The sequence below is a fragment of the Caloenas nicobarica genome, chromosome 1 (genome assembly GCF_036013445.1).
Source record: "Caloenas nicobarica isolate bCalNic1 chromosome 1, bCalNic1.hap1, whole genome shotgun sequence".
In the NCBI taxonomy this organism is placed as follows: Eukaryota; Metazoa; Chordata; class Aves; order Columbiformes; family Columbidae; genus Caloenas; species Caloenas nicobarica.
The window spans coordinates 36867426-36880343 of NC_088245.1; the positions used below are offsets into that span (position 1 = coordinate 36867426).

Here is a 12918-nt window from a genome sequence, read left to right on the forward strand (position 1 = left end):
GGATCAAAAAAAAGGATAGTCTTGGGCGGGAAGAAAAATATTTCTTTTTACTACAAGGTGTTTCAAAATGATGGAGCCAATTCGAAGTCACAACACTAGGTGTTTTGAGTCCATCATTTTGAAACACCCTGTATTTTCCATCCATAATGATGTTTCAATTACAGTATGTATAAATTATAAACTTTATCAATGTTTTTCCTTATAAAAGCTGTACAGACCATTTATTGGAACAGCAACATTACTGGACAGACACACACCCAAAACTAGCAAGATATAAATCACCAAGGAAACTCGCTTCAAAACATCTAAGTAAAAAATAAGCGAGAGCACGAGTGTATGAAAAATACCAAAACTTGGTGAGGTTTAAGAAGAGTGAAACTGAGAGAAATTGCTCGAGGTGGAGAAACATTTCTCCTGTCTGTCCGTCCCGTGAACAAGCCCCCGTGGGGGCGGCTCACACGGACACGCGTGACACGGGTGCGACACACGGAGCCGCCGCTGAGCCGCTTACGCAGCAAAAAATCGCCACGGAAACCCCACTGGAACCGGCCCGAGCTTGTTGTGAACGTCACACCAGCTGAAATACCCGGAGTGACCATTTTTAAGGAACGTCTGACTTCCACTTTTCGATGTTTCCCAGATGTTTCCCGCTCCGGGGCTCCTCTCGCCTCAGGCGCCGCCGCCGCTCTCTCAGGCCGCCACGCAGCGGGCGGTGGCTGCGCCCTTCCCCGCCAGCCGACCCCGACAAAGATGATGAAGGGAGTGGGGCATCTCCCTTACGAGGAAAGGCTGAGGGAGCTGGGTCTCTGTGGTTTGGAGGAGACTGAGGGGCGACCTCATTAATGTTTATAAATATGTAAAGGGTGAGTGTCACGAGGATGGAGCCAGGCTCTTCTCAGTGACAACCAATGACAGGACAAGGGGCAACGGATACAAACTGGAACACAGGAGGTTCCATTTGGATTTGAGAAGAAACTTCTTCATGGTGAGGGTGACAGAGCCTGCAACAGGCTGCCCAGGGAGGTTGTGGAGCCTCCTTCTCTGGAGACATTCAAAACCCGCCTGGACGCCTCCTGTGTAACCTCGTCTGGGTGTTCCTGCTCCGGCGGGGGGACTGGACTGGATGATCTTTCGAGGTCCCTTCCAATCCCTGACATTCTGTGATTCTGTGACCCCCGCCACCGCGCACCTCAGCGGCGGGGGGGCCGGGCTGAGCAGGCCGGGAGGTACCGGCGGCCGAGGTGGCGCTTCTGCCGCCCCGCCTCCCCGGCGCCGCTGCAGGAAGCCGGAAGCGGCCGGGGCGCTGGGCAGGCAGGGTGAGAGGCGGCTCGGTGCGTGGGGCCGGGGCCGGTGGGCAGGGCAGGGTGAGGGGAGGCCGCGTCGAGCCGGGCCGAGCCGGGCCGAGCCGGGCCGAGGTGGGCGGTGGCGGCGCGGAGGGAGCCGCTTCCTCTAGTCTGCCGCCGGTGGGGGCGGCGGGGGGAAGCGGCTCCCAACGCGCCGCCGTCGAGGCGAGGTGGTTTCGGTTTCGCGAGGTGGCGGCGGGGCCTTCCCGGGAGCTGCGGACCCCCGAGGAGGGTCGCGGGCGGCGGCGGAGCCCCGTGAGGCTGCAGCGGGCCCGGCCGTGCGGGCGGAGCGGCCCCCGCCCGCGGGGGGCCCGGCGCTGTCCGGCCTGCGGCCTCGGCGGGCAGCCCGGGGCTCGTCCCGTGCCCCGCTCGCCGTGACTTATCCCCGTGAATGTCGGCAGGGCGCGGTGGGTGCGACCCGTCAGATTTACTTTTGGAATTGGAAAGGGAGGGGGGGAAAGCCGAGCGCAGCCTGTGTTCGCCTGCGGTTTGTGTAAAGCTTCCCCAGTAGCGGCATCACCTCCGTGGTTTGTAGAAGTTGTTAAACTTTTACCTCGGGAGCGACGTTCTGCTGTGGAGATGGGCTCCAGCACTGAGCCCTCCAGGCCCCGCGTTTCTGGGTGCGGGGCTGGCGGGGTCGCTCAGGCCACCCGTGGCCCTTCGGAACCTTCAGGACCTGCTGCCTGCGACAGAGGCCGAGGCCTGTTCCCCCATTAGGGACTGGAAACGCAGTGGTGATGAGCAGCACTGGAGCCAGGCTTGACATTTGCTTTGTGGGCCTTTGGAGTGTCTGCTGTTTCGTATGGGTTCAAGCGGCACCTTATATGGCCCGGAGCAGGGTATTTTGGTAATTCAGATACTAGCTGTTGGACTGGAAACCCACTGGAAGGAGGTCAGGTGAAGAGAGCAGGGATAAAAACCAGGAATTTCAGGGAGAGAAACTTACTTTCTAGGCATTAAGAAAGGGCATACAGGAAGGTGTAATCCCTTCATGTTTACCAGACTGTATAATGCTAACATAACATTTATTTGGGACCTCAGCACCTTGCCTGTCAGCTTTGGTGGCATATAGGATCTTGCCTGTAGACAGAAAGAGCCTTTGCTTTAACTCCATCATCTGCCCCTACTTGCCTGGGGAACTTGTACATTGCAGCTGTTAACAGGGGAAGTACCGACTTGGTGTGCGCATCCCACATGCCTGAGGTAACAGCAAACTTCTTTCTGCTAATTAGAAGCAGACAGTACTGCTTCAAAGCATTGGGAGTTGAAAAAAAGCCATCACATTAGCAATGCAGTCTTTTTCTATGGCAATCTCCTTTGCTGACAAGTAAAGAAGTAGTAGCAGTACCAGAAGCAGATAAATATATTAAAAAAAAAAAAAAAAGAAAAAATAGAAAATAAAAAACCTGAACATCCCCCAGACCTTTGAAATACTGATGAATCATGGGGGACAGTAGGTCAAACTGCTGGTAGGAGAAAAATAACTGTAGATATGTGTAAGGAACTTCTGACTCATCTAGTATCAGATGTAATGACCATAAGTGAGGAAATAGAAAGTTCAGCGTTAAATCTAGTGACAGGACCCATCTTAGAGATTTATTTTTTTAATATGAAACTCTTAGTGAATTGATTTAGGAAGATAATGGAAGGCGAGAACAGAAAACTCAACCAATGCGGAGTGTTTAGTAAAGATTGGTTCTGAGTCAGTCTAAGAACGGAAACATGTTAGAGGAGGTCTAACATGTTACATAAATGATTTAATCAAATTTGTTATAATTTGAAGATTAAAATCAAAGCTGAGTAAGACTTTGTGCCTTCGAAGTGAAGACTACTAGAAGAGCATAGACTTTGTTGTTATTATAAAAATAGTATTTTGACCAAAAATGTGTAATAGTGGACTTTGGTTTGGCACTGGATATTTACCCTGGGATTAGTACCGACATAATTACATCTCTACTTTTACAAGTGAAAAAAACGAGACCTTGAGAACTCATTAGTGACTTGCTGTTTTGTTTTGGTTGGTTGGGTTTTTTTTTTAATCCATTGAATTATAATCAATCTCATCCACAAATTTAATTAGAAAGTAAAAAGGTAAAGGAAGAGAGCTAGTCTTGTATGAGCTACCTCATCTCTATCACTTTTGGCAAGATAATAATTCAGTCTCTAATAGACTGCTAATATTTTTAGTATTTGAATAGACATTGTTGAAGTAGCTCTGTGTTTACTTAATCCTTCTGTGCACTTTCTGTCTGCTTAGAAAAGGATTCATTGTGTTTCTGTGTCTTGGTATGGGTCTTATGAATGTTGCTTTGAAATATATTATGAAATACATGTTTACTGGTAATGTGCCAGCTGGCTTGCTAAAAGCAGGGTTTTAATTACGAGGAATTTTTAAACTGAGAGTTTTTTCAAATGGTTTACAAAGTGGGCTGTGTGTTATTTCCTTGCAGACCTCTTCCTTGCTTTTTGTGCCTGCGTCAGAGATCACTCTTCGGCATCTACAGTAATTTCTAGCTGGGAGAAGTCTTATTCTGCTATTGCAAATTGTCTTGTCAGAGTTAACTGAGAATTGTAAGGGTTTAGGGTACGTTGGTTTTTTTTGGTTCATACTTGAGATAAAACCTTTTATTCCATTTTAGGCATTAAGAACTTTATCTAGATTTTAAAAATGGAGTTGCTGCATGACTGAATTTATTTTGGAGTGATGTCAGCTCTTTGCATTGTGTTGTGGTGTTCTCTATGCTACGTGTAGTTGCCTGGATGTCTTGGGACAGCTTTGCAAGAAACTCCATGTATTACATGAGCAAATGGATATATAAAAGTTTGAAATCCGCAGTTGCTAAGCATGGAGAACTGTCTTCGAAGTCATGAGGAAATGTCTGTCTCTGCGGCATGACGTGGGTATGACCAGGGACAGTGAGCAGGCCGGTGCTGCTGTGGCTGGGGTGGTGGCCGTGCTGTGGATTCCTCCGCTCCCCTGCAGCCCACGCGGTGGGGCTTTTGGTGCTGTCATCCGGTGCACCAAGGAGCTCTCAAAAATGCAAACCACCTTCTCATAACAAACACGCGCAGGAAATTCTGTCATAGCTCTTCTTCCAGTAGTTACAGGAAAGGCTTTTTTTTGTTTCTTTCTTCTGAGTATCAATTCGCTGTTTCTTGTCAATTAACACGGGTTGATGCAGGGTCCCCTGCTGGGTTATGAAGAAAGGCTGCTGGTGTAGGACCTTCCCCTGGTCTGGCTCCTGTTTTGCTCTTAGGATTCTTTAGATCTGGGGAGCTACATCTTTGGTTTTAGTGCATTTCACTAGATTTAATGGCAAAATCGGTGCTTTGTTTAAACCAAAACAGCAAGAGTATTCACCTGCAGCTTCTGCTATTTTGGCAAGGGGGGAAATCTGGCAGTTCTAATGTTTATTTAAATTGTCTTAATTTAATGAAGCTTTTTTTTCTCTTTCCCTTGAATCTGCGAAGACCTGAGTGTCTGACAATTTATGTTTCAGGAAGGGTGGGGAAGCCAGGCTGTCTTTCTAGAAAGCATGTGACATACCAAATGTTAAATTTTAGAAATGCCCCTTAATTTCTTCCAGTAGTAGTTGGTAGTTCTAGCAAGTAGCTGAAAATACTTGTGTTAATTGTGACTTTTATCTACCTCATGTAAAAATAGCTTTTTTAAAGTAGTTAGTCCAGTTCCTTTACAGTTGTACTGAAGTGCACTTTCTAGAGCCAAAATGGTCTAAAAGATCTATATACGTATCTGCCATAATCACTAGTGTCTGTTCTTTGGCATATATACCAAATAATGGAATTCAGTTACAGGTCTTGCTTATTTTCAGAAGACCTTGTGTGAGTGTTTTTGACCCTTTCCCATAGTTTTTGTTACTGTGTCATGTAAACACCTGTGTACAACAGAAGAGGAATTATAAAACTTTAACTTTTCCAGTTGATTTTTCAAACAAAGTTTGGGGAGTAAAGACCTCAAATGCAGGGAGATGTTGTGTCTATGGCATTAGTTTTGATTGTTGAGCTTGGTTTTTTTGTCCTATTATTCCTCTGCTTGGTTGTTCTTAATTATATCTGTATGTCTTTGGAGTTGTGATTGGTTGGTTGGTTGTTTTTTTCCCTCTTCTATTAAAGTAAGTCCCTTTTGCATATTTTACTACCTTATAATACTATATTTTTAACCTTTTATTTTTAAGGTGAAAAAGAAAACTGTCTAATCAAAGAGCAAAGATGCAGAGCACTCCGAATTACCTCTGGCTGTTGTCTGACATTCTAGGACAGGGAGCTACTGCAAATGTTTTTCGGGGACGACATAAGGTTTGTGAGGAATTAGTAATCTGAGTAACATGTAAAATTGAAGTTTTTTCATATGTGAATAGCGTCATGAAATCAATGACAAACTGTTCAAGATTTAGGCCTAAAGCAAATATATCTTTATAACTATTAATACTTAGTTTGAAATTTTTAACATTCATCTGTTGAATCGGAGTTCTATACAGTTATTTCTCAGGATTTGTTTTTAATATGATATGATTTGTCCTTGTAAAATATTAACTGTTATTAATTCTTCATTCCTCCATTCTTCAGTTTTGTGGAAATAATACTCCTTGCTTAAGAATATAAATAGAAATACAAGTTTTATCAATTTTTATTACATGATATGTTATTTTTGTTTTTGTTAAATTAACTTTTTGTAGTTTTTGCCTGTTCTTTTAAACCCCATTTCTTTTGATTTTTATCATTTTGTACTGTAAGTGAAATATTCTTAACATATTATCATGTGAGATGAAGTTGCTGTTAATCTTTGTATGTAAGTCAATGCTTCATATGTGTCTAGGATACCATCTTGGTGACATACCTTGAGTAATCAGTACAAAATAGTACATCTTTGAGCCGTTTTGCCATGTAAATTATATACTGATGTATATGTTGTAACCTGAGTGAGGGGCTAAAATGAGCTTACTTGTGTAGATCATTCCATTCCTGTGAATTTCAGGATATGTCTCGCAAAATGAATATAAGCCTAGTTGTGGAAGTAACCTTCCCTTATAGTAGTGACAGTCTATGTGAGATCAACATGAAATTATCTATAAGCTACAGTGTTTTCTATACTCCACGTCTGACTGTGAAGCAGCTCTAAGCAATAATTTAGCAGCTAATGCACTCTTCTGAGTGAGTGAATTTCGAGACAGAATGATTCCCCTGTAAAGCTCATGGTTTCATGGTTGTACTTCTCATCACCCTCACTAGCCTGAGCACATGACAGCTCATTGTCAATGGGAGAAAATTTTTACCTGGGCACCAGTAGTGCCCGTAAATGTGTTGTACAACACAACGAGTCTATGCACAGGAAGGCTCTGTCCCTAAAAAGAATCTGTCGCACACAAGATGCTCATGTAAGGTTGTTCCTAGAGTGGGCACAGGGAGGTTCTTTGCCCTAAGAGGGACAGAAGTTGCACTCAGCCAGCGCTGTGTGTGCCTGAGCATGTTGGGGCTTAGTCCCACCTGAGAACTTAAGTCTCTGATTAAGCTCATGACTGTGGCTCCTGTCACTTATTATGTGGGTATGAATTGTTTCAGGATTTTGCATGGTGGTACATAGTGCTCAACTCTGCATGCTTTGAAAAAAACAAAACAAAACAAAACAAAACTAACCAAAACAAACAAAAAACCAAACTGCTTTATCAGTATAAACACAACAATAAAGAAAAAGAGAGCAGTGTTCAGCTTCTGAAAGTTGTCTCTTAAATTAAGCAAGCCAAGATTCTCAACTGTAGTATGTTCGTGTTTCTTACTGATTTGTGCAAGTGGATTGCCTCTTGCTGAAAAAATGTTTTTCAGCTAAGTTTATGGGTCATTCTTAAACATGTAGCCTTTATTATGCTTAACTGTTCTATTTTTTAAAAGCACTTATATTTTGTGGGCCAACCTTGAGTTTCCATTTTGCTAATCTGTTTGCTTCTAGTCTGTTTTAAGCTAAACAAATATATATATATATATATATAAAAAATTTTTTTAGTCACATCTTAATTCCCACCTTAACACAAAATACTATTTTGAACTATTTCTAATCTGAGTATGCTCGTATGCACAACAGAAGTTCTCAAAATGCTTGGATAATGGGTATGTGTACATTTACAGTCTTATGCTTTTGTTTGATTAGTGATTTGTCTGTTTGTTTTGGACAGAAAACTGGGGATTTATATGCTGCCAAAGTATTTAACAGTATAAGCTTCCTTCGTCCTGTTGATGTTCAGATGCGAGAGTTTGAAGTATTGAAGAAACTAAATCATAAGAACATTGTCAAATTGTTTGCTGTTGAAGAAGAGGTAATGAATTGTTGTGATTGTGATCTGAGATGCATGGTAGTAACCACAGTAACTGCCTTTTTGCTTTATCGTTTACTATAGAGGATTAAGCTACATTTTTAAAGAATGGTAACATATATGATGATATAAATACTCTTAACCAACCACCACTGTTTTTTCTTTATTTCTTTTTGTTGTTGAAAGAATATGCTTGCTTTCAATGTTTAGGCACAGGTTAGGATTCTTCAAAGCCATCTCAAGAAGCCATTGTCCTAAGCATTGTTTTGAATTAGGACTTTTAAGCTATCTGCATGTATGAATGTTTAATACATACTGATAGCTAGAGTTATTTCGGTATTCCTGACAATTTTATGCTTTTGCTTTCCAACCAACTAAAATAATAACGTAGGACACGTGAAACTGTATGTTAGTATGAATTGCAGTGGTTGTCATCAGTTGAAATGACCCAGATGCTGAGATTAGTAAAGAGGAAAGAAGGACAATTGCTGCTCTCTGCTCTTCTGTGCTGTAGTCTTGCATTTGTCCACCCATTAATATGCTGTCAACCTTCTAAATGCCTAGAACTTGAGGCTTTCTTAATTTTTTCCCCCTCTCCAAGTTAGAATACATGAAACAATGTAAAAATTCAGCTGCACTTGTTTAGAAGAAGATCACCAGAATGAGATTTATGATCTAGCTACAGATTATTTTTTTTTAAAGTAAGATCCTGTGGTTGTGTGTAATTTCTGACATTGTTTTCATAATAGTCACAGACTTACCTTTTCTAATTTTTTTTCTAGACAACAACTAGACACAAAGTACTAGTTATGGAATTTTGTCCATGTGGGAGTTTATATACAGTTTTAGAAGAGCCATCTAATGCCTTTGGTTTGGCAGAGTCTGAGTTCGTAATTGTTTTGAGAGATGTGGGTATGTAGACTTTGCTCTTTAGTCTAATCCGTTGACTGAAAATGAACTCGTACTTGTTTTGTGTATCTTGAAACAGCATGAGATGAGGAATTCGAATGACTGTCAACTAATTGAACAAATTAATATGGTCATATGGAGTCAGATCTTTTGTTTTTGTCTGTATTGGTACAGATAGCTGCATTAAGAAGCCATTTCTGTTTAAAGCATTGCTATAATTCTTTTTTGTTTGTTTGTTTGTTTCAAGATTATTTGTTACATGTCGGACTGATTCCTAGTGACTTTTCAGCCTGGGGAAGAGAAGGCTCTGGGAAGACCTTATTGTGGCCTTTCAGTACTTAAAAGTGGCCTGTGAGAAAGATGGGGACAGACTTTTTAGTAGGGCTTGTAGTGACAGAACAAGCGGTAATGGTTTTAAACTAGAAGAGGGGAGATTCAGGCTGAACATGAGCAAGAAATTTTTTACAATGAGGGTGGTAAAACACTGGCATAGGTTGCCCAGAGAGGTGGTCGATGCCCCATCCCCGGAGACATTCGGGGCCAGGCTGGACAGGGCTCTGAGCAACATGATCTAGTTGAAGATGTCCCTGCTCATTGCAGGGAGTTGGACTAGATGACCTTTGAAGGTCCCTTCCAACCCAAACTATTATGCGATTCTGTGATAATTAATCTTAGAGTAAATTAGAAAAATAAGGAGGTTTACTTGTGTCTGCCTGTTATAAAATTTTCATCTGTTAGTTTATGGGAAAAATATTGCTGAGAGCAATTTCAGCTGTTTGAAAGAAAAAGGCAAAAATGCTTAGAATATTCTCTGGTTCTGATGTTTTTGTTAATGGAGTGTCCCTTCTCGTTCCCGTTTCCCAATGAGAAAGTAAACACATATGTCTCTGAGCCTCAGTTTACAATTCAATGTGCGTGCAGTCCATGTCAACATACGTACATAAATTCTGTGTTTTGTTTTTAATTGAAGTGGCTGGGATGAATCATCTCCGGGAGAATGGAATAGTGCATCGTGACATCAAACCAGGCAACATAATGCGTGTTATAGGTGAAGATGGTCAGTCTGTTTACAAACTTACAGACTTTGGTGCTGCAAGAGAACTTGAAGATGATGAACAATTTGTTTCTCTCTATGGGACAGAAGAGTATTTAGTAAGCACTTATGATTTCACTTTCTGTTGAAGAAAAGTTGGAAGCCTGGGGCCCTTTCTGATGAGAGTTGAATAGGTGAAGGTCGGACTGTTGGGAATTAGTATTTAAACCTTTGTATTATAATTGTATGTATAACTTTCCACCTTTTTCACCTTAGGTCATGCCAGTTCTGCTGCTCATCTGAGCACAGTAGCCTTTAAATAATTTCCATGTCTAACTTCCACTGTTGCCTTGTGTGAAAGGAAGAACAATAGTATTTCAGTTGTGAATGTCTTTGCCTTTATCTCTGTAGATATTTTTCAGTTGGGTGATGTTGAGTGTAGTTAAGGTATGCTTACTTGACAGTTAACCAAAGAGAGGCAGGCAGAGTAGCATCAATACAAACACCTTAGGCATAATTGTCTTCCTGCCATGTTTTCCCACATGTAGTATCATAACTGATAGTCTACCCCGCTATGGATCTTTTTCTAATTTGGCTTCTGTTGTTTCAAAATCACTGGCTATCTACTCTTCAGTGATGTCTTATTCTAGTAGTCAAACTTTAGCTAAATTTTGAAGTATTTTTTGCAAATCTTTAATAAAAGTGGCTGTCTTACCTAGAAGCACTTTTGTGATATTCTGTCAGAATAACATAAGCAAATTCTATTATACAAGCTAACTTTGCTTTTCAATTAAAGAGCTGAAAGTTTAGAATGGCTAATTATCTTTCTGTGAGATGATAGATTGTTTCTTTGTATTGTTCATATGGCAATTCTGACTTTTATTTTTTCTGTTTCTTTCTCTTTAGCATCCTGATATGTATGAGCGAGCAGTTTTGAGGAAAGAGCACCAGAAAAAGTACGGAGCAACAGTTGATCTGTGGAGCATAGGGGTGACCTTTTACCATGCTGCAACAGGGAGTTTGCCTTTCCGACCCTTTGAAGGACCTCGTAGAAACAAGGAAGTGATGTAGGTAATTTAGAAGGAGAATTTTATCTGTGAATTGTATTCATGAAATGCTTTTTATCAAGAAATCCTACACATATAGTAAACATTAAAGAATGTTTTTCCTTAAATATTTTCACTATTTTAATGTTGTTGTGGTTTAACCCCAGTAGGCAGCTGAGAACCACACAGCTCTTTGTTCACTCCCCTGCAGCGGGAGGAGGAAGAGAGTTGGAAGGGTAAAAGTGCGAAAACTCGTGGGTTGAGATAAAGACAGTTTAATAAGTAAAAAAAAAAAAAAAAAATCCACCAAACCCACCACCTCCCCCGACTCCCTAAACCCAAATGAAAACAAAAACAAGTGATGCAAAAAAGCCTCCAATTGCTCACCACCAGCCAACTGATGCCCAGTCAGTCCCTGAGCAACTACTGCCCTGGCAAACTTCCCTCCCCAGGTTTTATTGCTGAGCATGATGTCATATGGTGTGGAAAATCCCTTGGGGTCAGCTGTCCTGGCTGTGTCCTCCTCCAACTTTTGCCACCCCCAGTCTACTTGCTGACAGGGCAGTGCAAGAAGCAGAAAAGGCCTTGATGCTGTGTAAGCATTGCTCAGCAATCGCTAAAACTTCCCTGAGTTATCAACACTGCTTTGGTCACAAATCCAAACACAGCACCATATGAGCCTCTACGAAGAAAATTAACTCTATCCCAGCCAAAACCAGTACAAACATTTTGCTTCAACAATAATTTTACTGTGTGGCACATTAAGACCTGAGTTTAACATCAGAGCTTCCTTAAAATACTAATGTTTTTCCACATGTATTTCCTTTACCATGGCACTAGGCTGTGGTATATATAACTTGGATATTCAGGCAAAATTACAATGTTCTAAAATGGGTCTTCAGTCCTGTAAATTTTTGTTGTCCTTTAAATGATTGTTTTCCCAGGCAGCCTTGAAACGCATGCACTGCCCATGAGACTGACATTTTTTGAGTAGCAGAGTTGTGGATTGCGGCTGAAGATAACAGGAGTAGCTCTTGAATGAGAAACAGACGTTGTATCTATGACATGTTGGTTGGAATCGATTCCTGTTTCATCTTAGTCTAGTTCTATTTTGTTGCTGTTGTGTGTGTTGCGTTTAAAAAATAAAGCAAGGTGGTACCTGGGAACTCTGATAGGCTGATAACATCTCTGCTGCGGGACTCCTTGCAAAGCTGACTCCAGTTTTCTTAGTTTAAGGAACTGCCAACAGGCATTCTTCTTGTTGTATCCACTTGCAAGATAAGCAAGGAATATACGTTTTTTATGTACCTCATCCTCCAAAAAGAGAAAACACAACTGAAATTTTTGGTTGGAAAAAGTCTGTTGCTCCTGATTAATTTCATGAGACACTTGAGAAATACTAGTCTGTTTGGTATAGACAATGCCAAATTGCTAGGTGTTTCCAAGTTAAAGGAATTTCTCAAAGCCCGCCTCCTGTTCCTTCTTTATTCCCAAGTACCTTTGTGGTGGCTACGTGTCATCTCTTGCCATTGAACATGCTAGAAGTTAGTAATGTAAATGCCTAAATTGAACCGCCTTGGAAATCTAACTTTGGTCACTTAACACTTGTGAAAAAACTTCAGCTTCCTTCAGTGATGCCTGAAATATCTCCTACATTTTTCCCAAATCTGAGGTAGATAAAGTTGCTTCTCCAACATGCCCCAAAGTGTTTCCTTTTCATTGTTTATTATTTTAGCACCACTCTCTGTCAGCTTGTAAGTGAAGCTTCCTAATTATTGCACCACCTATGAATTTAGGCCAACCTGTTGTGTAGAATTTATATTATTGATAGCCCTTTGAGGATTAGTTACTAGACCTATGTATGTATAAGAGATAGTAGCTGAAGTCTCTATTACTTTTATGATATATCGCAGGTATAAAATAATCACTGGAAAGCCGCCTGGTGCTATTTCTGGAATACAGAAAGCAGAAAATGGACCAATTGAGTGGAGCTGGGAGATGCCTGTTTCTTGCAGTCTTTCAAAGTAAGTTTGAACTTCTCACAGAGTGTTTCAATGCTGCATGATTGGGCTTTTCTGGTTATGCTCTCAGGATTTGGTCTTTGGAACAGAGATCTGGCTGTTGCAGTTGTTTTCTTTGAACTCTTCAGTCGATTGGTGTAGTTTACTATTAGGTTATCAAGTGTTTTTCTTCCCATCTGTCCAAATAGTTTTATGACTGCTAATTTACAAATGAGCACCTGAGAATCTGAAGTGGTATGA

At 41.3% G+C, this 12918-nt stretch overlaps 1 protein-coding gene across 3 annotated transcripts in view; it reads left to right on the forward strand.

Annotated features, from left to right (window-relative positions):
- The first annotated feature begins 1278 nt into the window (after positions 1-1278).
- Positions 1279-12918, forward strand: part of TBK1 (TANK binding kinase 1) — a 30389-nt gene continuing 18749 nt past the window's right edge. Inside the window, exons 1-7 of one of the 3 annotated variants that reach the window (XM_065633361.1) lie at positions 1279-1331; positions 5540-5660; positions 7532-7672; positions 8452-8581; positions 9549-9730; positions 10518-10678; positions 12571-12681. In XM_065633361.1, the coding sequence (XP_065489433.1) occupies positions 5574-5660; positions 7532-7672; positions 8452-8581; positions 9549-9730; positions 10518-10678; positions 12571-12681 (812 nt within the window). In that variant the 5' untranslated portion in view covers positions 1279-1331; positions 5540-5573. Of the gene's footprint in view, positions 1332-3843; positions 3928-5539; positions 5661-7531; positions 7673-8451; positions 8582-9548; positions 9731-10517; positions 10679-12570; positions 12682-12918 lie in introns of those variants that run through there. The other 2 variants (XM_065633371.1, XM_065633380.1) reach the window with 2 other exon arrangements.